Source organism: Cherax quadricarinatus, unplaced genomic scaffold (assembly GCF_038502225.1).
Source record: "Cherax quadricarinatus isolate ZL_2023a unplaced genomic scaffold, ASM3850222v1 Contig5, whole genome shotgun sequence".
NCBI lineage: Eukaryota > Metazoa > Arthropoda > Malacostraca > Decapoda > Parastacidae > Cherax > Cherax quadricarinatus.
In genome coordinates this window covers 79,237-104,074 of record NW_027195031.1, presented here as the reverse complement: position 1 = coordinate 104,074, position 24,838 = coordinate 79,237, and the positions used below count along the sequence as shown (strand labels likewise).

The 24,838-nt window shown below is 38.1% G+C and overlaps 1 protein-coding gene across 2 annotated transcripts; it reads left to right on the top strand.

Moving 5' to 3' along the window:
• The first annotated feature begins 1,544 nt into the window (after positions 1–1,544).
• LOC128693511 (vezatin) lies at positions 1,545–24,833 on the top strand. Of its 2 annotated transcripts, none has more exons than XM_053783223.2 (9): positions 1,545–1,675; positions 3,678–3,797; positions 4,995–5,060; positions 5,348–5,514; positions 5,950–6,060; positions 6,953–7,090; positions 11,266–11,503; positions 14,332–15,189; positions 23,308–24,833. In XM_053783223.2, the coding sequence occupies exons 1-9, from the start codon at positions 1,586–1,588 to the stop codon at positions 24,319–24,321; spliced, it is 2,802 nt and encodes a 933-aa protein (XP_053639198.2). In that variant the 5' UTR covers positions 1,545–1,585; the 3' UTR covers positions 24,322–24,833. The 2 variants fall into 2 exon arrangements, with proteins under 2 accessions (XP_053639198.2, XP_069935807.1); XM_070079706.1 differs by lacking the exon at positions 1,545–1,675 and adding an exon at positions 3,308–3,445 and having other exon boundaries at positions 23,308–24,456.
• The last annotated feature ends 5 nt before the right edge of the window (positions 24,834–24,838 follow it).

The following is a 24,838-nucleotide window of genomic DNA, read 5'->3' as shown; positions in this document are numbered from 1 at the left end:
TGCTTACTTGTTTGCTTGTTTTCTTGTTTGCTTGCTTACTTGTTTGCTTGCTTGCTTACTTGTTTGTTTGCTTGTTTGCGTGCTTACTTTTTTCGCTTGCTTGTTTGCTTGCTTACTTGTTTGCTTGCTTACTTGTTTGCTTGCTTTTTCGCTTGCTTACTAGTTTGCTTGCTTGTTTTCTTGTTTGCTTGCTTACTTGTTTGTTTGCTTGTTTGATTGCTTACTTTTTCGCTTGCTTACTTGTTTGCTTGCTTACTTTTTCGCTTGCTTACTTGTTTGTTTGCTTGCTTACTTGTTTGCTTGCTTACTTGTTTGCTTGCTTACTTTTTCGCTTGCTTACTTGTTTGCTTGCTTACTTGTTTGCTTGCTTACTTGTTTGCTTGCTTACTTTTTCGCTTGCTTGCTTACTTGTTTGCTTACTTATTTTCTGGTTTGCTTGCTTACTTGTTTGTTGCTTGTTTGCTTGCTTACTTTTTCGCTTGCTTGCTTATTTGCTTGCTTACTTGTGTGCTTGCTTACTTGATTACTTGTTTTCTTGCTTACTTTTTCGCTTGCTTGCTTACTTGGTTGCTTGCTTGTTTGCTTGCTTACTTGTTTGCTTGCTTACTTTTCCCTTGCTTACTCGTTTGCTTGTTTGTTTACTTACTACTGTGCAATCTACATCTACAGGACCTTAAATTCCAATATTAACCTTGACCTAAAACGCTTTCTTGATAGTTGTGACAGAACCCACAGGCATAACACCAGAAATGCAAGTTTTTACAGACGAATCTCCAGCTAGCGTGGCCGTGACGAACTCTAGCTCAAGTCCCTTCACTGCCGTCAACATGACTCAAGAAATCGTAATGACACGATTGCAAATAAACCATACCCCCGGCCGGGATTGAACCCGCGGTCATAGAGTCTCAAAACTCCAGATTCGTCTGTAAAAACTTGCATTTGTGGTCACAGAGGTGCCTGTGCTAACATAACACCAGACACAAACATCTCTATGACATTCCCCGTGTCCGACTAAACCTTTACAAAAATTCAATGTATGTCAAAGGCCCTAAAATCTGGAACACCCTACCTGAAAATTCCAAAACTGCAGACACATTCATCACCTTCAAAACTACCATCAGAAAACATCTTATCTCCCTGATACACCCCGTCAACTAACTACACTAATACCACCTGGTGGTTCACACTTACACTCACTCACCCATTTGACCATAAACAGAAATATTAATCTCAATCTCAAAATAATGAATCTTAACTAGTCATAAGTTGGCCTGTGATACTCCAATACTGAAACTATGTACTGTGCCAAAACAAAAGCATTCACATTGCTAAACTCACAACTAGTCTTTAGTCACTTAGCCATAATACCAACTTATCTCATAATTCTGTAACATTTTAAACCTAAGATTTAATATAAGTCTGCCCGAAATGCCTAGCCATGCTAGGCGTTCTAGTGGTACACTCTGTAATTATTATTTTACTACATGTAAACCACACAATAACCAAATTCTGTAAACTCAGCATTGTAATACTTACAGAGAATAAAGTTTGAATTGAATTGAATTGAATAAACACAGAGAGAAGCATGGGTGGTCTGCCTGAGCCGTCAACAGCTCTTACAAACCCAACAAGAAGTATGGCTGACACAGAAGAGGATGACGATGTTATATTTGAGGTTTGCCATATACAATGGAACGCAATATATTATGCTTTTGATGCTGATGAAGGGCTGCTGATCCAGAGAATTGGAGCCATCCTCCGCTTCCCTGGATCAAGCTTCATTACAATCCTTTCCCGGCGCTGTATAAGCTCCAGGGGTTTTAGCGCTTCCCAGTAAATACAACATTTATTTATTTATTTATTAACAATTTGAGCATACATACAGAGGTACAAAAAATACAGATAAGAGCAGCATGCCAAAGCCACTTATACTATGCATAGCATTACGGGCTGGCTTAAAATTAACTAAGCAATGATGAAATCAGTGATAATACATTATTGTAAACAGATATTGTAATTTTGTATTTCTGTTTTGAAGAATTATCTTCGGTTCCCATAGATTAAACTGGTATATTTAATTATATCTTTCAGTTTTTGTTTTCGCTTTTAATACTTATTAGCAAAGGTAAGATAGCAAATATATTCAAACTGGTCTTATTATTGACCTTTATTTCATTAAATTATATAATACTTTTGAAGGGTCGTATTTTAATTTAAGCCACGAAGATATATCATTAAATACATTTTTTATGACATATAAGAATATTTCACAACATTGCCAATTATTGGTGTGGCAACATCTTACATCATCTTGCATCTTAATATTCATTCCCTCTCTCTCTCTCTCTCTCTCTCTCTCTCTCTCTCTCTCTCTCTCTCTCTCTCTCTCTCTCTCTCTCTCTCTCTCTCTCTCTCTCTCTCTCTCTCTCTCTCTCTCTCTCTCTCTCTCTCTCTCTCTCTCTCTCTCTCTCTCTCTCTCTCTCTCTCTCTCTCTCTCTCTCTCTCTCTGTCTCTCTCTCTCTGTCTCTCTCTCTCTCTCTGTCTCTCTCTCTCTCTCTCTCTCTCTCTCTCTCTCTCTCTCTCTCTCTCTCTCTCTCTCTCTCTGTCTCTCTCTGTCTCTCTCTCTCTGTCTCTCTCTGTCTCTGTCTCTGTCTCTGTCTCTCTGTCTCTCTCTCTGTCTCTCTCTCTCTCTCTCTCTCTCTCTCTCTCTCTCTCTCTCTCTCTCTCTCTCTCTTGTAATGCTGAATAAGCTGGTAATATGATACAGTCCAAGCTTTAATGTAGCTTCCTCCTGGTGTTTCTTAAACTTCTCTCAAGGGAAGTTCCTTGATGCTGGTGAGGGGCTCTTGATCTAGGGAATCAGATCTGTGCTCCAGTTCCTCTGAATGCTGTATTCCGTATGGGTTTGGCACTTCCCCCTTGAAAATAATAATAAATTGATTTATTTTATCTCCTGTCACTTCTTGTTCTTGTGTTCACTCTCAGCATTTCTGCTTCTTCTTTGTGCTGTCAACCAGGATAAGATGGAAAAGATTCATCAGGAAACAGGACAGATATTTCCTGATGCGGGTGTTACTTACATGATGTCAACCTTCCCTCTGACATACCTGTGATTCCCTTGCTAAGATAAGATTTTATTCAGATTTTTAACCCCAGAGGGTTAGCCACCCAGGATACACCAAAAAAGTCAGTGCGTCATCGAGGAACTGTCTGTCTTATTTCCATTGTGGTCCTCAATCTTGTCCCCCAGGATGACACCCACACCAGTCAACTAACACTAAGGTACATAACTCACTTGCTAGGTGAACAGGACAACAGGTGTAAGGAAACACAGCCTGTGTTTCCACCCTTGCCGGGATTGAACCACAGACACTCAGCGTGTGAAGCAAGAGTGTTGCCTACCAGCCCATGGGCCTGGTAAATTAGCAAGTTTATTGAGACACAGGTACACATAAGTACAGTTATCTTACCTAGTGTAAATTACCTAGGGTAACCTAAAAAAGTCAGACATAGTGACTTATATCCATTGCATCACTGAATTATCGACTTGGGTTATAGTTATTTAATATTGTAATTATGTTAATAAGGTATAAAATTAAATAAATTCACTTACGTGATTATGTTCATAATTCAACAAGAATAAATGCTAAAAATTGCTTAATATTTTTTTCATTCAGGGGAGTGCAATTTACCAGCATCTACTTGACACAGGCTACACTGACTTTGAATCTACTCAGCTCAAAACTTCGCACTACAGGGAAAATGCAACAGAGGTTGTCTTCAGTAAAAATAAAAAGGTTTGAACAATAATGTATTAATACTTGAAAATGCTTATGTTAATGAGACACAGTTAATGTTACATTCAGTGATAGGAAATGTTTATTGAACAGTAAACAGGAGAAATGGTTTACCTGGAGAGAGTTCTGGGGGTCAACGCCCCCATGGCCCGGTCTGTGACCAGGCCTCCTGGTGGATCAGAGCCTGATCAACCAGGCTGTTACTGCTGGCTGCACGCAATCCAACGTATGAGCCACAGCCCGGCTGGTCAGGTACCGACTTTGGTGCTTGTCCAGTGCCTGCTTGAAGACAGCCAGGGGTCTATTGGTAATCCCCCTTATGTATGCTGGGAGGCAGTTGAACAGTCTCGGGCCCCTGACACTTATTGTATTGTCTCTTAACGTGCTAGTGACACCCCTGCTTTTCATTGGGGGGATGTTGCATCGTCTGCCGAGTCTTTTGCTTTCGTAGTGAGTGACTTTCATGTGCAAGTTCGGTACTAGTCCCTCTGGGATTTTCCAGGTGTATATAATCATGTATCTCTCCCGCCTGCGTTCCAGGGAATACAGGTTCAGGAAAAGTTTACACTAATATATATTAAGTTAGCAATAGAACTAGGCATTAAAAAGCAATAAAAAAAAGTAAAATACACATACAGAACACTCATTACTTACCTTAAAATATTTGTAGTCTTAATGTAGGGGGAGATGAGTAATACATATTTATTGTAAGAAATCAGGTGTGGTAGGTATGGTAGCCATGCCAGGCCACCCCCACCCACACATAATATACTACGACATTTAAAGCGTAAGTGTAATTATAGAAAAGATATACTGTATAGTATTTTTTTTTGTAATGCAGTATATATATTATATGCAACTTTAAAGACAAGTGTTGATTTGAAGGTCATTTCCCCAATGATTTCAGTTAGTCATAAAAATATGTTAATTTTCTCTCATTTCTGAATTTTTCAGTATAAGGTGACAACTATCTTCAAATATCTAGCAAAAACAAAAATTGTTAAAAATAATAAATTATAAAAAAATAATTTATGCTTAAAATTGAAGAAAATTTATGAGAAGTCACCCTTATTTTGCTTATTTCTTAAATGTGTGAGAGTCAGTAGTGTTACTGAAGCAGAATATGCAGTAGTTAGCTTTTCATATCCACTTCAAAACCCCAGAAAGGGGAACTGTACACCATTACATGTATTGCAGGGAGCACTGGATTTACTGAAAGAAATGTGGGCAAGTCTTCATGAAAGTCTTTTTGGAAAATGGAGGGTAAGATTGACCAAAATAAATGTTTTTTCTTTTAATGTAAAGTAATATTGCTTATTTATAAGGCAGTGTCAAGTAAATTGTGGCTATTGTTATATTATGTATTTTGCTATATAGTAGAATTGAGCATGTAAATTCATTTTTTGGAAAGCAAACAAATTTAAAAAATTATCATCCGTGAAATACACTACACATCGTATGGTTGCCCTAATCTATATGACATTTTACAGTGTTAGAGGAAAAACAAATAGTATTTACCTAATAATAACACTCATGACACTTCATTACAGGATGATAGATACAAGGATATTGCTGAGTATATTGCCCAGAGCAAGTTAGTGACTAATGATGACTGGCTGGTCCTTGAACACTTTCTGCCAGGTGGTGAGGAGCTTCATCATACTGGCTCCCTTGCTCTTCCATCTGGTTCCAACTGTAGGGCTTTTGTATTCATTGGGTGAGTACAATAGTTGAAATAGGTGTGATGTAAAAGGTACAGCATTATTTATGCTTTTTATTATGCATGTTTTCCTTCTTTTTCTTAACACAGAAATGTGACTCTTTCAGTCTTATTATTACATATTCTAGAAGTGGAGACTCAACAGCCATGAGTCCTGTGTTGTATTCTGTCTCATATTCATCAACTTCACATTATCTCTTGAATGAATATATTACATGAATGTAACAAAGTATTGAAAAATAAATGCAAGATAAAACTTTTTGTGTCTTACAGTTAAACAAAATGGCAATAGAAATAATCCAAGAGTTTTAAGTTTTTTGTTTAGGAGAATTAGTTGAAGAAAAATTAATGGATTTGTGTGTCTGGTAAAGGTTAGATACAAGTTAACTTCAGGAGTTACCAGTTGACCATATTCACTTTTTGGTCTTGCAGATCCATCTCACTTCTACTGAGTGTGGTGCTGCCACTGTATATATCATGCAAGAGCTGGTTTAGCTGTACCATCATTTCTGCATTTCTCATTTGTATGATTATGGAAGGAATGTAAGTAAATTTTTCATTATGGTAATGATATACTGTACTTTATGTCCAGAAAAGTAAGAATTTTGTCGTTTGTGTTTTTACTTTCTGCGTTTGTGGTTTCATTTGCCGTTATTACATAATCTCCTTTCTTACCTGTTTTTTCTATTTTGAACTGTGAAGTTATTCTCACAAGCTGCCTTTTTTTAAAATAGGTTTTCTAATGTGAGTTTGAAAAGTTATTAGACAAATGGCAGCATAAGAAGCCTTTTTTTTTTATCAGATTGTATAGTCAAGTGAATATTGCTGTGGAGAGTTTTGTCTATTTATTTTCTAATTTTTCATCTTATTAAAAATTAATTAGATTATGCTCTCCACAATTATCAGAGTATCAATTGTTATTGTTTAGAAAGGGTGTGTCTTGATGCTTTTGTAGGGCTCTTGACCTGAGGAGTTGGAGCTACCCTTCCCTTCCTCAAATCAAACATAATTACCTTTCATTCCCCAGGAGCTGTATGACTCCTACAGGTTTAGTGCTTCTCTATAAATTCAGTACAGTAATAATTTTTTTCTACTTTTAAGACAATTTTTCCAGGAAGTACCAGATATATATATATATCACTTTTCACTTTCATTCACTTTGTTTATATTTTGCTTTATCTCAGGTATTCCTTTGACAGTATGTCAATATATGTGCATAATTTACTATAGTTTTAAAGGTGGTATGTCCTAATAATGGTATTCAAAGGACACTTTAAAAAATTGCACTAATCCAGACTATATTCACATAAAAAGCTAAACTTGTATGGTCATTCAGTGCTGTCTGTGGAATGTATTTACAAATAGATTGACATTTAGTACAGTATTTAGAAGTGCATTATTTAAGTTCAGATAAAAAATCTTTCTTTTTTTTCAGCCCTGCATTTATTCGTTATTTCCTTCTCACGCGTGATATAAAACGATTTGTATTGCTGATGAAAGAGATCAGTAGCACTGCTTCGAGATCTCTGCGACTTCTGCAGGAGGTGGATCTTATCAGCAAGGGTTTTGTATTGTGAGCATTAGTTTCAGAGCTAGTTTTTGACTAATTACATTTAATTGTCTTTTCAATATAGATGTACTTTTTGTTTTTACATCAACGGTCATCTCATGCCATGGCAGGGTCACCCAAAGAAGGAAACACATTCACCATCATTCATTTTTATTGTTATCAAACAGGTTGAACATAAATAACATCTCACAAAAGGAAGGAGGGAAAGTTGAATTCATACCAAGCCAGTCTTAAAGCTAGAAGGCCAGTGCACTATTCACTGTACCAAGCCTGCTAATAAAATTCATTCAGCTGGGTGTATTTCTGTTCACACTAAGAAAGTTAGCATGGGCCCAACTTGGATCACAAATACGTACATGATTTTATAGATGAATCTCGTACTAGCATGTTTGTGGCAAGCTGCAGTCACATCATTTCACAGCCATATGAATGACTTAGGAATTCATAATTACACATGATGAACAAGTCACATGAGTTTGAACCCCACTCCTCAATCATGCCATTATGATTTTGTGAATCATTTATACAGCTTTGTAGGCACTTGAGCTAGAGCTTGTGCTGGTGTGAGATTCACCTGTAAAAAGTTCCATGGGTGATCACAGTGTTGCTTATGCTAGTGTGTGTAGAAATATACCTAGTTGATGAATCTCATTGGGCTGGCCTTCTAGTTTCAGGTCTGCCTCACCATGGGTTCGGACCCTACTCCGGTCTGTGAGTTGTTTACAATCATGTCATTATGATTTCATTAGACATTAAGGCTGAATAGCTTTCAGAATTTTTAGTTAATTTTAAGTTGCTTTATTTAATTCTTAATATTAAAATTATTATTTTTTTTTTCAATATACCAGCCGTCACCCACCGTGGCAGGGTGACATGAAAAATTTATGCAGGAGAAGGGGGTTACTAGCCCCTTGCTCCTGATGTTTTACTCACCTCTTACGACTCATGTGGCTTATTGAAGAAAGAACAGTATTAATAATAATTTTATTTTTCAACAAACCAGCCGTATTCCACTGAGGCAGGGTAGCCCAAAAAGAAAAACGAAAGTTTCCATTTTTAAATTTAGTAATATGTACAGAAAGGGTTACTTGCTCCCAGCAATTTAGCTGCATCTTATGACATGCATGGGTTGTAGAGTAAGAATTCTATTCCACTTCCCCATGGAGAATTTTTTTTTTTTTTTTTCAACAAGTCGGCCTTCTCCCACTGAGGTAGGGTGACCCAAAAAGAAAGAAAATCCCCAAAAAGAAAATACTTTCATCATTATTCAACACTTTCACCTCACTCATACATAATCACTATTTTTGCAGAGGTGCCCAGATACAACAGTTTAGAAGTATATACATATAAAAATACACAATATATCTCTCCAAACTGCCAGTATCCCAAACCCCTCCTTTAGAGTGCAGGCATTGTACTTCCCATTTCCAGGACTTAAGTCCGGTTATATAAAATAACCGGTTTCCCTGAATCCCTTTACTAAGTCCGGTTATATAAAATAACCGGTTTCCCAGAATCCCTTTACTAAATATGACCCTGCTCACACTCCAAAAGATTGTCAGGTCCCAAATACCATTTGTCTCCATTCACTCCTATCTAACACGCTCACGCACGCTTGCTGGAAGTCCAAACCCCTCGCCCACAACACCTCCTTTATCCCCTCCCTCCAACCTTTTCGAGGACGACCCCTATCCCGCCTTCCTTCCCCTACAGATTTATACGCTCTCCATGTCATTCTAGTTTGATCCATTCTCTCTAAATGACCAAACCACCTCAACAAACCCTCTTCAGCCCTCTGACTAATACTTTTATTAACTCCACACCTTCTCCTAATTTCCACACTCCGAATTTTCTGCATAATATTTACACCACACATTGCTCTTAGACAGGACATCTTCACTGCCTCCAACCGCCTCCTCGTTGCAGCATTTACAATCCAAGCTTCACGCCCATATAAGAGTGTTGGTACTACTATACTTTCATACATTCCCTTCTTTGCCTCCATAGATAACATTTTTTGCCTCCACATATACCTCAATGCACCATTCACCTTTTTTCCTTCATCAATTCTATGATTAACCTCATCCTTCATAAACCCATCCGCTGACACGTCAACTCCCAAATATCTGAAAACATTCACTTCTTCCATACTCCTCCTCCTCCAATTTGATATTCAATTTTTCTTTATCTAAATCATTTGATACCCTCATCACCTTACTCTTTTCTGTGTTCACTTTCTATTTTCTACATTTACACGCACTCTCCCAAACTCGTCCACTAACCTTTGCAATTTTTCTTTAGAATCTCCCATAAGCACAGTATCATCAGCAAAAAGTAACTGTGTCAATTCCCATTTCGTATTTGATTCCCCATAATTTAATCCCACCCCTCTCCCAAACACTCTAGCATTTACTTCTTTTACAACCCTTTCTATAAATATATTAAACAACCATGGTGACATTACACATCCCTGTCTAAGACCTACTTTTACTGGGAAGTAGTCTCTCCCACTCTATCATCTGCTCTCCTTTTGCACTCTTTCACCACTCTCTTCACCTTTCTTTCACTCTCCATATACCTACTCTTCTTATAACACTTTTGCTTTGTAAAAACCTCTCGTAAGCTACCTTTTTCTCTTTTATCACACCCTTTACTTCATCATTCCACCAATTACTCCTCTTTCCTCCTGCACCCACCTTCCTATAACCACAAACTTCTGCCCCACATTCTAATACTGCAAAACCCCTAACCCAATCACAGTTATTTCTCTCCACTGAAACTCTCCCACCCCCTCCAGCTTTGTTTCACTTAAAGCCAGGACATCCAGCTTCTTCTCATTTGTAACATCCACAATCATCTCTTTCTTATCATTCGCACAACATCCCCGCACATTCAGACATCCTACTTTGACAGTTTTATTCTTCTTATTCTTTTTAGTAATCATTACAGGAAAAGGGGTTACTAGCCCATTGTTCCTGGCATTTTAGTTGACTTTTACAACACGCATGGCTTACGGAGGAAAGATTCTTATTCCACTTCCCCCATGGATATAAAAAGAAAAGTAATAAGAACAAAAACTATTAAGATAAAATCAAAGAAAACTCGGTTGAGTGTGTATAAATAAATGTGTACTTGTATGTGTAGTGTGACCTAAGTGTAAGTAGAAGTAGCATGACGTACCTGTAATCTTGCATATTTGTGAGACAGACAAAAGACACCAGCAATCCTACCATTATGTAAAACAATTACAGGCTTTTGTTTTACACTCACTTGGCAGGACGGTAGTACCTCCCTGGGTGGTTGCTGTTTACCAGCCTACTACCTATTTTTCTTTTCTTTCAACGCACCGGCCGTATCCCACCGAGGCAGGGTGGTCCAAAAGGAAAAATGAAAGTTTCTCCTTTTACATTTAGTAATATATACAGGAGAAGGGGTTACTAGCCCCTTGCGCCTGGCATTTTAGCCTCCTCCTATAAGACGCATAGCTTACGGAGGAAGAATTCTGTTCCACTTCCCCATGGAGGTAAGAGGAAATAAACAAGAACAAAAACTAGTAAGAAAATATTAGAAAACTCAGAGGGGTGTGTATATATATGCTTGTACATGTATATGTAGTGTGACCTAAGTGTAAGTAGAAGTAGCAAGACGTACCTGAAATCTTGCATGTTTATGAGACAGAAAAATGGACACCAGCAATCCTACCATCATGTAAAACAGTTACAGGCTTTTGTTTTACACTCACTTGGCAGGATGGTAGTACCTCCCTGGGTGGTTGCTGTTTACCAACCTTCTACCTATTTTTATTATATTCACAAATAATATTGCTAATCCCATGTGAGTCAGCTCTATTTGCTGTAGATTTTTATAAGAATACACAGATGCATGCCATATTTTAGACAGTCTTTTGGACTATGTACATAGAGTAGGTAGAAGTGCTCAGCAGTGCTAAGAGAAAGGGAGGTGCAAGGAAGAGGGAATTGCATCTGGGAAGACATATGTATGCTGTAAAAGGGACATTCGTTTTTCAAGTTATTTCATATTTGTGAGATTCTCTGAGATAGGAGACTGTGAGCACCTCAATTCCTTACATCATAATACTATCAAACTAGGTTTTGTTAATATTAATTTTTTATTTTAACGATACTGTATTATAGTAACATATATTTCATTTTCTGTAGGGCACAAGGATCGTATCCTGCCACACTTTGTGAGAATGCTGAGTTTCCACAGTGTTCCAACCTTTGTTCTGCTCTCATATCTGTTCTAAAGTTACTGGAACATATTCTTCGTGAGAACCATCAGTACCTTGGAGAGTGTACCCCAGAGTACCCTTGTATGAAGCAACTATTTGATCAGGTGGAAGCAAGTGAACTTAACAAAACTGCTTGCAATACTGAATGTATCACTTTCCTGAAGGTAATGCTTCATATTTCTCGGGTAATTTTATTTATGTTTACATTTCTTATATTATTGTAAAGGGGGATGGCAATTATCTAAGGAAGGGCAATTTTTGGGGGGGAATAAAAAAAATTAGTTAAATTGTCAAGGAGCTATTTTCAATATTGATGTGTGTCCCACAGTGCCTACATTTTGTAAAAATCCTGTGGATTTGCTATTTGTAATTAATAAATGAGTGCGTATTGTACCTAATATATAAACAATAAGTAGCCCAAATTACAAGTTAAAAGTATTCTTAGAGTGACAATTTATCAAGTATCATAATGCCTTAAGTCTTAGTTAAAGTTATTCACATTCTTTTACTATCAGATTGACAGTTTTTCTATATCTTGGCTGGACAGTGCTCTTTAGGCTACTATACAATGTTTTTATTTAACCCTTTGACTGTCACGGTCGTATATATACGTCTTACGAGGTACCGTGTTTGACGTATATATACTCATAAATTCTAGCGGCTTCGAATCAAGGAGGAGAAAGCTGGTAGGCCCACATGTGAGAGAATGGGTCTGTGTGGTCAGTGTGCACCATATTAAAAAAATCCTGGAGCATGCAGTGCATAATGAGAAAAAAAAACTCTGACCGTTTTTTTTTAATTAAAATGCCGACTTTGTGGTCTACAGTGGACCCCCTGTTCGCGATGCTGTCGGTATCTGATAAATCCGGTAACCAATGCATTATATCGCAGAAAATTTGCCTCGCTTCCTGATACAAAACCCGGTATGCGATGTGGTTCATATGAGACGTGTCCATGTGTGGCCTGAACTGCCCCGTGTGTGCCAGTGTTTACAAGACAGCCAGTGTGCGCGCATCTAAGGATACATTCGGTACATTCCATATTATCCATATTATCACTGTTTTTGGTGCCTGTTTTTGCAAAATAAGTCGCCATGGTCCCCAAGAAAGCTCTCAGTGCCAACCCTTTGAGACCAAGGGTGCTAATGACTGTTGAAATGAAGAAAGAGATAATTGCAAAGTACGAAAGTGGAGTGCGTGTGTCGGAGCTGGTCAGGTTGTATAGTAAACCCCAATCAACCATCTCTACTATAGTGAGCAAGAAAATGGCAATCAAGGAAGCTGTTCTTGCAAAAGGTGCAACTGTGATTATGAAACAGCGACCGCAAGTGTTAGAAAATGTTGAGAGACTGTTATTGGTGTGGATAAATGAAAAACAGATAGTAGGAGATAGCATCTCTCAAGCAATCATTTGTGAAAAGGCTAGGCAGTTGCATGACGATTTGGTAAAAAAAATGCCTGCAACTAGTGGCGATGTGAGTGAATTTAAGGCCAGCAAAGGTTGGTTTGAAAGATTTAAGAATCGTAGTGGTATACATAGTGTGATTAGGCATGGTGAGGCTGCCAGTTATGTTGTGCGACAGAAGTCCAGTGACTCTCAAGCTGGTCCTAGTGGCATTAAAAGAAGAAGGGAAGTAACCCCGGAAAAGGACTTGCTACCTCAAGTTGTAATGGAGGGGGATTTCCCTTCTAAATGCTAACACCATCCACCCTCTCCCCTCCTCCCATCCCATCAATCATCACCAGATCTTCATTAAAGGTAAGTGTCAATTATTCTTTCGTTATTTATTGTTTTTATTGTTATTATTGTTATTGTAATTACTATTCTATTGCATTAAACTTAATATTTCATGTGGTAAAAGTTTTTTTTTCATACTTTTGGGTGTCTTGCATGGATTAATTTGATTTCCATTATTTCTTACGGGGAAAATTGATTCGCTTTCCGATATTTTTGGTTTATGATGAGCTCTCAGGAACGGATTAGTATCGCGAACCGGGGGTCCACTGTATTTTTGTATATTATTTATGGTTGTATTCTCGTTTTCTTGGTCTCATTTGATAGAATGGAAAATATAGAAATAGAGGTAATTTTGATTGATTTTACTATAAAAAGAACCTGGAAATGGAACTCAAAGTAGGGGAAATGTTTGATTTTTGCCGATGTTCAAAAGTAAACAAATGATGTCATTGTCCAATAAATGTCCAACTAGCCATTCTAATATGCAGTCATGAATGGGTTGATGTTATTTATACAATTATTACAGTATTGCAGCAGTCTGCATAATAGTAAATCTTCTATTTTTTGTTTGAATAAAAATTCAAAATAGAAAGCAAGAGTAATATCAGAGGGGCCTGGAGACATGACTGATGAAAAAAGAAAATGTTATTTTAGAGCCAGGAATGTCTGCATTGTTCATTCTGGACCTTATTTTGAAATTGTCATATTTTTTAATTTTCGTGAAATTGGCCAAATTGCAAATTTCTGACCACGTTATTGGGTAGTTGAAATTGGCAAATGGGCAGTTTCTTGTACTCAATTGATAGAAAAAATGGAGTTCTAAAGAAATAGCTATGAATTTGGTCGACTGAAACAATGGAATTAGCCGAAAATAGGGCTCAAAGTGGGCGAAATCGCCGATTTGTAAATATCACCAAGGTCACTAACTTTGCGAGAGCGTAATTCCGTCAGTTTTCCATCAAATTTCGTTTTTTTGGTATCATTACAATCGGAAAAAGATTCTCTATCATTTCATAATAAAAAATAATTTTTTTTTTTTTTTTTTTGAAATTTTGCGACACCAGGAGACACCTCAGGATTGGGGGCTGCGACAGTCAAGGGGTTAATCATACCATAAGAGAACATAAATATAACTTTCTGTTTTGCTTGACTCAATCCCTCTGCATGTCTGGTCTTGAGTTAATTTAATAAATTTTTAAGTTATGGTATTGAATACAGTTCTGTTTTGTAGTTATTCATTTAATATTTTCAACAGAAATGGGTGGCTATCATGAAACTTCAGCTTTCAGCTGTTTTGACAGAGCTGCTTCTGTGTATTCACAAGCCAGTGATGTTAACTGAACTCTGTGATGTTCGCTGTCAGTTATTCTCCAGCAGACAAGTTGCTCAGGTTAAGAGTAAAACCAAATACCTACAGAACAGTCTTGAGTACACCAGATCATTTTGGCTACAAGACAGACAAGAGGAAAGAAAACCCAAAAGTTTTGAAGACAAGAAAAGGGATGTGTATATAGCCATACATAGCTTGAGTTTACATATGCAGTCTGCATTGTTCAGAGTACAGGATCTTGAAAATAAGTTTGAAAATGAAAATATTTTGAGTAATTTCTCCGAAGATTTGGAACAAAAACAACATGAGGTGTTACCCTCATATGAGTATGTTAGTGAACAATTAAATGCATTAAAAACTGTGCTAAGTTTGTGCCAAGGATGTTTAGAAGAAACTGAAGCAAGAGTTGACAGAAAATATGGAATGAATGATAGCAAAGTCATTCCAAAGTTAGAAGACCAGTGCAAAACCACTGATGATAATATTTCTTCCCAGAAAGAAAAGATTCCTGTTACTGTGATATGTAGCATAGAAGAACCTGTGATAGAGGATGAAGTGTTTGAGGCATACATTCATCAGGAGTATAGTGACAGGCAGAAAGAAGATTATAATGATGACTTCTGGACAGCAGATATAAAAAAAGAACGACAAATGCTGAGGCAACAAAAGGCGCAGGGAAAAAGAGTACTTAATGAGTTAGAGCCAATCCTGCTAAAGCGAAGGAAGATGTGGGAACAACGGGAGATGGCTGCTTTGAGTAGACAGCACACAAAGAAGGCACAGGTTAGTTTTTCAACATCATTTTTGCAAGAGATGATAAGCAATGCTAATACTTTATCATGTTTAATTATGAACTCAGTTTAAGTAGTAACAAATGGCTATCAATGAATAAACAGAAAGATAGACAGGAGCCTCGAACCTTGGCCCCTAGTGGTGGCAGGTCCAGCGCTTTACCAGTGTGGTATAGGGCTTTTTAATAGGAAAGATCCAGCTTTGAGGGAGGTAAGGAAATATTTATTCATAAATTACTGGAGCTGTGGAAAAGAAAATGTTGGGTCACAGACAGTGCTGCTGATGAAGCCATGAGCAAAAGTTCTGTTTCCAGATCTTTCCTGTTAGAAGCCCCATATCTCAGTGATAAAGTGATTACCACTTCTTTTTGAAGATTTTTTATAACACACTGGCCATCTCACAATGAGGTAGGGTGACCCCCCAAAAATAAAAATGAAACATTTCACCATCATTCACTGTCTTGCCAGAGGTGTGCAGATAATGCAGTTTAAATGCCCCTTCAAACTGCAGATATCCCCACCCTTCCTTCACAGTGCAAGTATTATACTTCCCACCTCTAGGACTCAAGTCTGACTGACCTGTTTCTCTGAATCCCTTCTCAAAATGTTAGTGTTCACATTCCAACAGCTCAAGTCTCAAAAACCATTTGCCTCTTCTCATTTCTATCTAAGACGCTCACACACATCTGCTGGATGTCCAAGCACACAAAGCCTCCTTTATCTCTTCCCTACAACTTTTCCTAGGGTGATCCCTTTCCTGCCTTCTGTCCACTACAGATTTATGCACCCTCTAAGTCATTCTATTTTGCGCCATCATTTCTAAATGTCTAAACCACCCCAGCAACCCCCTCCTGAACCCTCTCACTCACCTCCTCCTAATCTCCAAGCTATGAATTCTCTGCATAACATTTACACCACACATTGCCCTTAGACACGATATCTCCGCTGCCTCCAACCTCCTCCTCACTGCAACATTCATAATCCATGATTTGCGCCCATATAAGTGTTTGTACCACTATACTCTCATACATTATCCTTTTCTGCCTTCTTTGGAGATATGTCTAATCTTGTGCAGTGTCATTTCCATGCAGGAAGGGTTTACTTGACCGAAGATGGATCATGTTTGGATGAAAGGATAAAGTGTATACGTATATTGTATTCTAAGTACTATGTATACCACATTTAAGAACATAAGAACATAAGAATGTAGGAACACTGCAGAAGGCCTACTGGCCCATACGAGGCAGGTCCTTATCAAAACGACATCTATCTAAAGATACTCAAGAAATAACTCCCGTACCCCTTGACACCAATCAAACCCAGCCCCTCCCACTCATATATTTGTCCAGTCTCTTCTTAAAGCTACCCAAGGTCCTAACCTCTATCACCCCACTGGGAAGACTGTTCCACGCATCTACAACTCTGTTAGAAAACCAGTACTTACCTATGTCCTTTCTAAATCTAAATTTATCCAACTTAAATCCATTATTCCTGGTTCTTACCTGGTTTGACACCCTCAGTACTTTATTAATGTCTCCCTTGTTTATGCCCATCATCCACTTATACACTTCAATGATATCTCCCCTCATTCTACACCTCTCCAGAGAGTGGAGATTTAAGGCTTTAAGTCTATCTTCATACGGGAGGTTCCTTACACAGTAAATCATTTTAGTCATTCTTCTCTGTATGTTCTCTAATGAGTCTATGTCCATCCTGTAGTAAGGGGACCAAAACTGAGCAGCATAATCTAAATGAGGCCTCACTAGTGATGTATAGAGCTGTAAAATAACTTTTGGACTTCTGTTACTTATACTTCTTGAGATAAATCCAAGTAATCTGTTGGCCTTGTTGCGCACACTGAGGCACTGCTGTCTTGGCTTTAGATTTCTGCTTACCATGACTCCCAAGTCTTTTTCACATTCTGAATGACCAAGCTCTACTTCACCTAGATTATAGCTTCGAGGGTTATTTTCATTACCAAGGGCAAGTACCTTATACTTATCCACATTAAACTTCATCTGCCATTTCTCAGACCAAGACATTAATTTGTTCAGATCGTCCTGGAGTTCATTGATATCCTCCTCAGAGTGAATTATACGGCCTATCTTTGTATCATCAGCAAACTTACTCATGTCACTAGTAATCCCTTCATCAAGGTCATTAATGTAAATTATGAACAAGAGAGGGCCTAAAACTGATCCTTGTGGAACGCCACTAGTGACTAATCCCCATTCAGATTTCACTCCATTAATGGTAACTCTCTGCTTTCTATTGGTAAGCCATGCCTCAATCCATGCTAGAACTTTACCTCCTATACCATGAGCTGCCACTTTTCTTAAGTCTCTTGTGAGGTACTCTGTCGAAGGCTTTACTAAAATCCAAATAAACAATATCATATTCCTTATCACTGTCAACTGCCTCAAATGTTCTATTGAAGAACGTCAGTAAGTTTGTCAGGCAGGAACGACCTCTCGTGAATCCATGCTGAGATTCATTTATCAAGTTATGCTCTTCAAGGTGACTTCTGATAATGTCAGCTATAATTGATTCTAATAACTTGCCCACTATAGATGTCAGGCTTATTGGACGGTAATTTGAAGGAGTGGACTTATCCCCTGATTTGAATATAGGAACCACATTAGCCATCTTCCACATCTCTGGCACAACACTGGTAAGGATGGACGCATTGAATACACTCGTTAATGGCTGACTAAGCTCCATCTTGCATTCCTTAAGTACCCTTGAAAACAACTCATCGGGTCCCGGGGACTTATTTTGTTTCAGTTTGTCTATCTGTTTAATAACCATGTCCCTCGTGACAGTAATATTAGTTAACTTAAATTCATCAGGAACTAAATAATTGTTAATTACTGGAATCTCATTTACATCTTCCTGTGTAAAAACTGACAAAAAATAGTCATTAAATAAGGAACACATTTCCAGGTCATTATCCGTCAGCTGTCCATTCCCAGATTTCAGAGGTCCTACTTTTTCCTTCACCTTCGTCCTATACACTTGAAAGAACCCCTTTGGATTAGTCTTTGATTCATTAGCAACTCTAATTTCATAGTCACGTTTAGCCTTTCTAATCGCCTTTTACTTCTCTTTTAAGCTGAACATATTGGTCAGTAAGGTTAACCTCTCCTCTTCTGATGCGCCTATAAATTCCCCTTTTCTCCCCTAATAGATGCTTTAGCCTCCTGTTAACCCATTTGGGATCGTTATTATTAGACCTAATTTCTCTCTGGGGAATGTATATACTCTGGGCACTGTGTACATTATTAAGAAAGCAATCATAAAAGCAGATCCCTTCATATTCATAAGTATGATTATCGTCAATAAAATCATTAGCTAGATAACCCCAATCAAGATTAGACAGATGTTCTCTAAGTCCATTATAATCGGCAGAACGAAAATCGGGGATTTTTACTGTATTATCATTATTCTCGCATTCCCAATTAATGCTAAAGGTGATGGATTTGTGATCACTTGCGCCAAGCTCTTCAGTGATCTCCAGATTATTCATGAGTGTTTCCTTATTTGACAAGACTAGGTCTAGCAAATTATTACCCCTGAAGTAAAGCTTTTGAGGCTGTTGACCACGATAAAGAATTTGATATTATTTACTTAGATTTTAGTAAGGCATTTGATAGAGTTCCGCACCAAAGACTGTTGAAGAAAGCAGCAGCTCACGGCATTGGGGGAAGGGTGCTCTCGTGGATCGAGTCATGGCTGACAGACAGGAAGCAGAGAGTGTCCATAAATGGGGTTAAATCCGAGTGGGGATCAGTAACAAGTGGCGTTCCACAGGGATCAGTCTTCGGCCCGTTGTTGTTTATAATATATATCAATGATTGAACATTAAAATGGTATAAAATACCGACAGGTTGTTAGGTAAGACACATATGCAACAGTTAGGTATCTTTATTATGAAACGTTTCGCCTACACAGTAGGCTTCTTCAGTCAAGTACAGAAAAGTTGATAGAAGCAGAAGATACTTGAAGACGATGTAATCAGTCCATCACCCTTAAAGTTTTGAGGTGGTCAGTCCCTCAGTCTGGAGAAGAGCATTGTTTCATAGTGTGAAACAATATGGAGATGAAGTGACAGGATGGAGCTTTTTATAGCGTCAAGAGGTGAGACGTAGGCCACTAGGAGAGGTAAGAACTCAGATGCTGAGAGGTCAGGTCCCTCTCAAATCCAGCCGCTCTTACTAGTGGAAGTTGTCGAAGTTGATTGCAGGTCTGTACCAAGATACCCTTGTGTTGCAGTGTCTGACAGATTGAACATTTGCATTGGTTGCTGTATCATAAGTATTTGTATGATCCTTGATTTCATTCTTAACTTTACTAACATATTTTTTAAGCTCTGATACCTTATGCACATGAGAAAGTAGGAATAGAGTTGGGCTAGCTTTGCCAACCCATATAGCATCTCACTCATATTTTGCATTCACCTTATTGTAGGGTGAAATTTAAATTTGTATTGATATGTACTTTCTGTCTCATAAATATGCAAGATTACAGGTATGTCTTGCTACTTCTACTTACACTTAGGTCACACTACACATACGTGTACACATTTATTTATACACACTCATCTGAGTTTTCTTTGATTTTATCTTAATAGTTCTTGGTCTTATTACTTTTCCTTTTATATCCATAGGGAAGTGGAATAAGAATCTTTCCTCTGTAAGCCATGCGTGTTGTAAAAGTCAACTAAAATGCCGGGAACAATGGGCTAGTAACCCCTTTTCCTGTAAAGATTACTAAAAAAGAATAAGAAGAAGAAAATTGTCAAAGTGGGAAGTCTGAATGTGCATGGATGTTGTGCAAATGATAAGAAAGAGATGATTGTGGATGTTATGAATGAGAAGAAGCTGGATGTCCTGGCTTTAAGTGAAACAAAGCTGAAGGGGGTGGGAGAGTTTCAATGGAGAGGAATAAATGGGATTAGGTCAGGGGTTTCAAATAGAGTTAGAGCTAAAGAAGGAGTAGCAATAATGTTGAAGGATAAGCTATGGCAGGAAAAGAGGGACTATAAATGTATTAATTCAAGGATTATGTGGAGTAAAATAAATATTGGATGTGAAAAGTGGGTTATAATAAGTGTGTATGCACCTGGAGAAGAGAGAAGTGTAGAGGAGAGAGAGAGATTTTGGGAAATGTTGAGTGAATGCGTGGGGAGTTTTGAATCAAGTGTGAGAGTAATGGTGGTTGGGGATTTCAATGCTAAAGTGGGTAAAAATGTTATGGAGGGAGTAGTAGGTAAATTTGGGGTGCCAGGGGTAAATGTAGATGGGGAGTCTTTAATTGAGCTATGTGTAGAAAGAGATTTGGTAATAAGTAATACATATTTTATGAAAAAGAGGATAAATAAATATACAAGGTATGATGTAGCACGTAATGAAAGTAGTTTATTAGATTATGTATTGGTGGATAAAAGGTTGATGGGTAGGCTCCAGGATGTACATGTTTATAGAGGGGCAACTGATATATCGGATCATTATTTAGTTGTAGCTACAGTTAGAGTAAGAGGTAGATGGGAAAAGAGGAAGGTGGCAACAACAAGTAAGAGGGAGGTGAAAGTGTATAAACTAAGGGAGGAGGAAGTTCGGGTGAGATATAAGCGACTATTGGCAGAAAGGTGGGCTAGTGCAAAGATGAGTAGTGGGGGGGTTGAAGACGATTGGAATAGTTTTAAAAATGCAGTATTAGAATGTGGGGCAGAAGTTTGTGGTTATAGGAGGGTGGGGGCAGGAGGAAAGAGGAGTGATTGGTGGAATGATGAAGTAAAGGGTGTGATAAGAGAAAAAGGTAGCTTATGAGAGGTTTTTACAAAGCAGAAGTGTTATAAGAAGAGCAGAGTATATGGAGAGTAAAAGAAAGGTAAAGAGAGTGGTGAGAGAGTGCAAAAAGAGAGCAGTGGGAGAGGCACTGTCAAGAAATTTTAATGAAAATAAGAAAAAACTTTGGAGTGAGTTAAACAAGTTAAGAAAGCCTAGGGAAAGTATGGATTTGTCAGTTAAAAACAGAGTAGGGGAGTTAGTAGATGGGGAGATGGAGGTACATGTATTTGGTAGATGGCGAGAATATTTTGAGGAACTTTTAAATGTTAAGGAAGAAAGTGAGGCAGTAATTTCATGCACTGGTCAGGGAGGTATACCATCTTTTAGGAGTGAAGAAGAGCAGAATGTAAGTGTGGGGGAGGTACGTGAGGCATTATGTAGAATGAAAAGGGGTAAAGCAGCTGGAACTGATGGGATCATGACAGAAATGTTAAAAGCAGGGGGGGATATAGTGTTGGAGTGGTTGGTACTTTTGTTTAATAAATGTATGAAGAGGGGAAGGTACCTAGGGATTGGCGGAGAGCATGTATAGTCCCTTTATATAAAGGGAAAGGGGACAAAAGAGACTGTAAAAATTATAGAGGAATAAGTTTACTGAGTATACCAGGAAAAGTGTACGGTAGGGTTATAATTGAAAGAATTAGAGGTGAGACAGAATGTAGGATTGCGGATGAGCAAGGAGGTTTCAGAGTGGGTAGGGGATGTGTAGATCAAGTGTTTACATTGAAGCAAATTGTGAACAGTATTTAGATAAAGGTAGGGAAGTTTTTATTGCATTTATGGATTTAGAAAAGGCATATGATAGAGTGGATAGAGGAGCAATGTGGCAGATGTTGCAAGTACGTATATGGAATAGGTGGTAAGTTATTAAATGCTGTAAAGAGTTTTTATGAGGATAGTGAGGCTCAGGTTAGGGTGTGTAGAAGAGAGGGAGACTACTTCCCGGTAAAAGTAGGTCTTAGACAGGGATGTGTAATGTCACCATGGTTGTTTAATATATTTATAGATGGGGTTGTAAAGGAAGTAAATGCTAGGGTGTTCGGGAGAGGGGTGGGATTAAATTTTGGGGAATCAAATTCAAAATGGGAATTGACACAGTTACTTTTTGCTGATGATACTGTGCTTATGGGAGATTCTAAAGAAAAATTGCAAAGGTTAGTGGATGAGTTTGGGAATGTGTGTAAAGGTAGAAAGTTGAAAGTGAACATAGAAAAGAGTAAGGTGATGAGGGTATCAAATGATTTAGATGAAGAAAAATTGGATATCAAATTGGGGAGGAGGAGTATGGAAGAAGTGAATGTTTTCAGATACTTGGGAGTTGACGTGTTGGCGGATGGATTTATGAAGGATGAGGTTAATCATAGAATTGATGAGGGAAAAAAGGTGAGTGGTGCATTGAGGTATATGTGGAGTCAAAAAACGTTATCTATGGAGGCAAAGAAGGGAATGTATGAAAGTATAGTAGTACCAACACTCTTATATGGGTCTGAAGCTTGGGTGGTAAATGCAGCAGCGAGGAGACGGTTGGAGGCAGTGGAGATGTCCTGTGTAAGGGCACTGTGTGGTGTAAATATTATGCAGAAAATTCGGAGTGTGGAAATTAGGAAAAGGTGTGGAGTTAATAAAAGTATTAGTCAGAGGGCAGAAGAGGGGTTGTTGAGGTGGTTTGGTCATTTAGAGAGAATGGATCAAAGTAGAATGACATGGAAAGCATTTAAATCTATAGGGGAAGGAAGGCGGGGTAGGGGTCGTCCTCGAAAGGGTTGGAGAGAGGGGGTAAAGGAGGTTTTGTGGGCAAAGGGCTTGGACTTCCAGCAAGTGTGCGTGAGCGTGTTAGATAGGAGTGAATGGAGACAAACGGTACTTGGGACCTGATGATCTGTTGGGGTGTGAGCAGGGTAATATTTAGTGAAAGGATTCAGGGAAACCGATTATTTTCATATAGCCGGAGTTGAGTCCTGGAAATGGGAAGTACAATGCCAGCACTTTAAAGGAGGGGTTTGGGATATTGGCAGTTTGGAGGGATATGTTGTGTACAGTATCTTTATATGTGTATGCTTCTAAACTGTTGTATTCTGAGCACCTCTGCAAAAACAGTGATAATGTGTGAGTGTGGTGAAAGTGTTGAATAATGATGAAAGTATTTTCTTTTTGGGGATTTTCTTTCTTTTTTGGGTCACCCTGCCTCAGTGGGAGATGGCCGACTTGTTGAAAAAAAAAAAAAATGTACTTTCCAAGCTACAACTTTTAAATTTTTCCAGGTTGTTGATGTAGACAACTCAAAGACTGAACAGCAAACTAAATGCCAGCGTCCAGAGAATTTTGATGATAGAAGTGATGATATACCTGAGGCTCTTCAACAAGTGAAGAGAGAAGAAGAAGAAACAAAAGAAAGAATAATGTGCAAGAGTATTGTTACAGATAGCTGTATAGAATCTTCTGAGCTAAAACTTATAAGAGGGTGTGAATCTGAGCTAGAAAACGGAGAGGAAGTAGATAGCAATAGAGAGAGATTGAAACTCTATAGAAAGCTAGAGCAGGAGTTAGATGAGGATGAGAATAGACAAAAAAAAGAGGATGAAGAAGAAGAAAGAAGAACCGTATTCTCTGTTACATGTTTAAAACCTTTTGAAAGTCATTTAGATGTGACAGCATTTGTAGATGTCAAGCTAGAAAATAATGAGAATAATAAGTACCAAGAAGACAAAAAGCACATTTTCTGCCTGCCTGCATCTCACAAAAATACAGTGAATAAGCACAATCTGTTTGAGCAGGAAGACAGAAGTATAAAACACTATAATGAAGTAAGTAGTGCAGGTCTTCCTGAGGGAGAGACTGGTAATGTAGAGAGAGATTCTCAGGCTGTGACCTGTGATATTACTACTGGTGATGCAGTACATAAAGGCATGGCTGTTGCTCTTGAGACTGAATTTAGCACTGAATCTGTATGGGAAATGAACATTCCAACTCCTAATGTAATAAAGGATGAAGAGTTTGTCCATAATGAAGAGATAGATGATAGTTCTTCCCAGATAGACTGGAGTACCATCGGTGCTCCTACTCGACAAACAGAAACCTTGGATGAGCGCATGCAGCTGTTTTCTGCAGGTCTAAATATTGGCTTCCAAGCAGAGGTTGCAGCCGAGGCACAAGCAGCTTCGAGAAGATTCTGGGCAACAGCACCCAACTTAACTGAGACGTTTGGTGGTGTGGGTGAGTGTGAGGAAGTGTTTGGTAGTGATGATGACACTGAAGATGATGAAGTTGCATGCTAAGGTATGACAAAATGTTATATAATTTTACTTTTAGCTTGCAGGATTAGGGGAAGGTCTTCATAACTAGATGAAGATTGTATAATTACATAGAGAGTACTTTTTTTGCATTTATATTTAACACTGAAAAACAAAATACTGCACTATGAGGAATTTTAATTTATTTGGCTTACTTGTCCTTTCCCAACAGGGTGGGTGACTTATTAAAAGGAAGTGCATTCACCATCATTCATTCAGTAACTGTGGGTTCGTTACTTCTCCTAAATATAAAATTAATGATAATCACTCAGCTGTCTTTTAGAATTTCCAGCATTATCACTAATAATTATTAAAGCTTAAAAGAGCTTTAAAATTTAAAAGTATTCCCAGTTTACTGTTGGTTATAGTGTACAGTGCACATTGGTATATAATGTATATAAACTTTTTTGACTCAAGAAAATGACTATTTTAAAGGTATTTATTGATTTGTAAATTTTGTGAATTTATTGATTTGTAAATATACAGTGAGTTTACAATGGAT

Coding starts and splice junctions, on each gene's coding strand:
- LOC128693511 (XM_053783223.2), top strand. CDS start 1,586: ATGGGTGGTCTGCCTGAGCCGTCAACAGCTCTTACAAACCCAACAAGA. Junction 1,676..3,677: donor ATGACGATGTTATATTTGAG/GTTTGCCATATA, acceptor TTTTTCATTCAG/GGGAGTGCAATTTACCAGCA. Junction 3,798..4,994: donor TCTTCAGTAAAAATAAAAAG/GTTTGAACAATA, acceptor CATGTATTGCAG/GGAGCACTGGATTTACTGAA.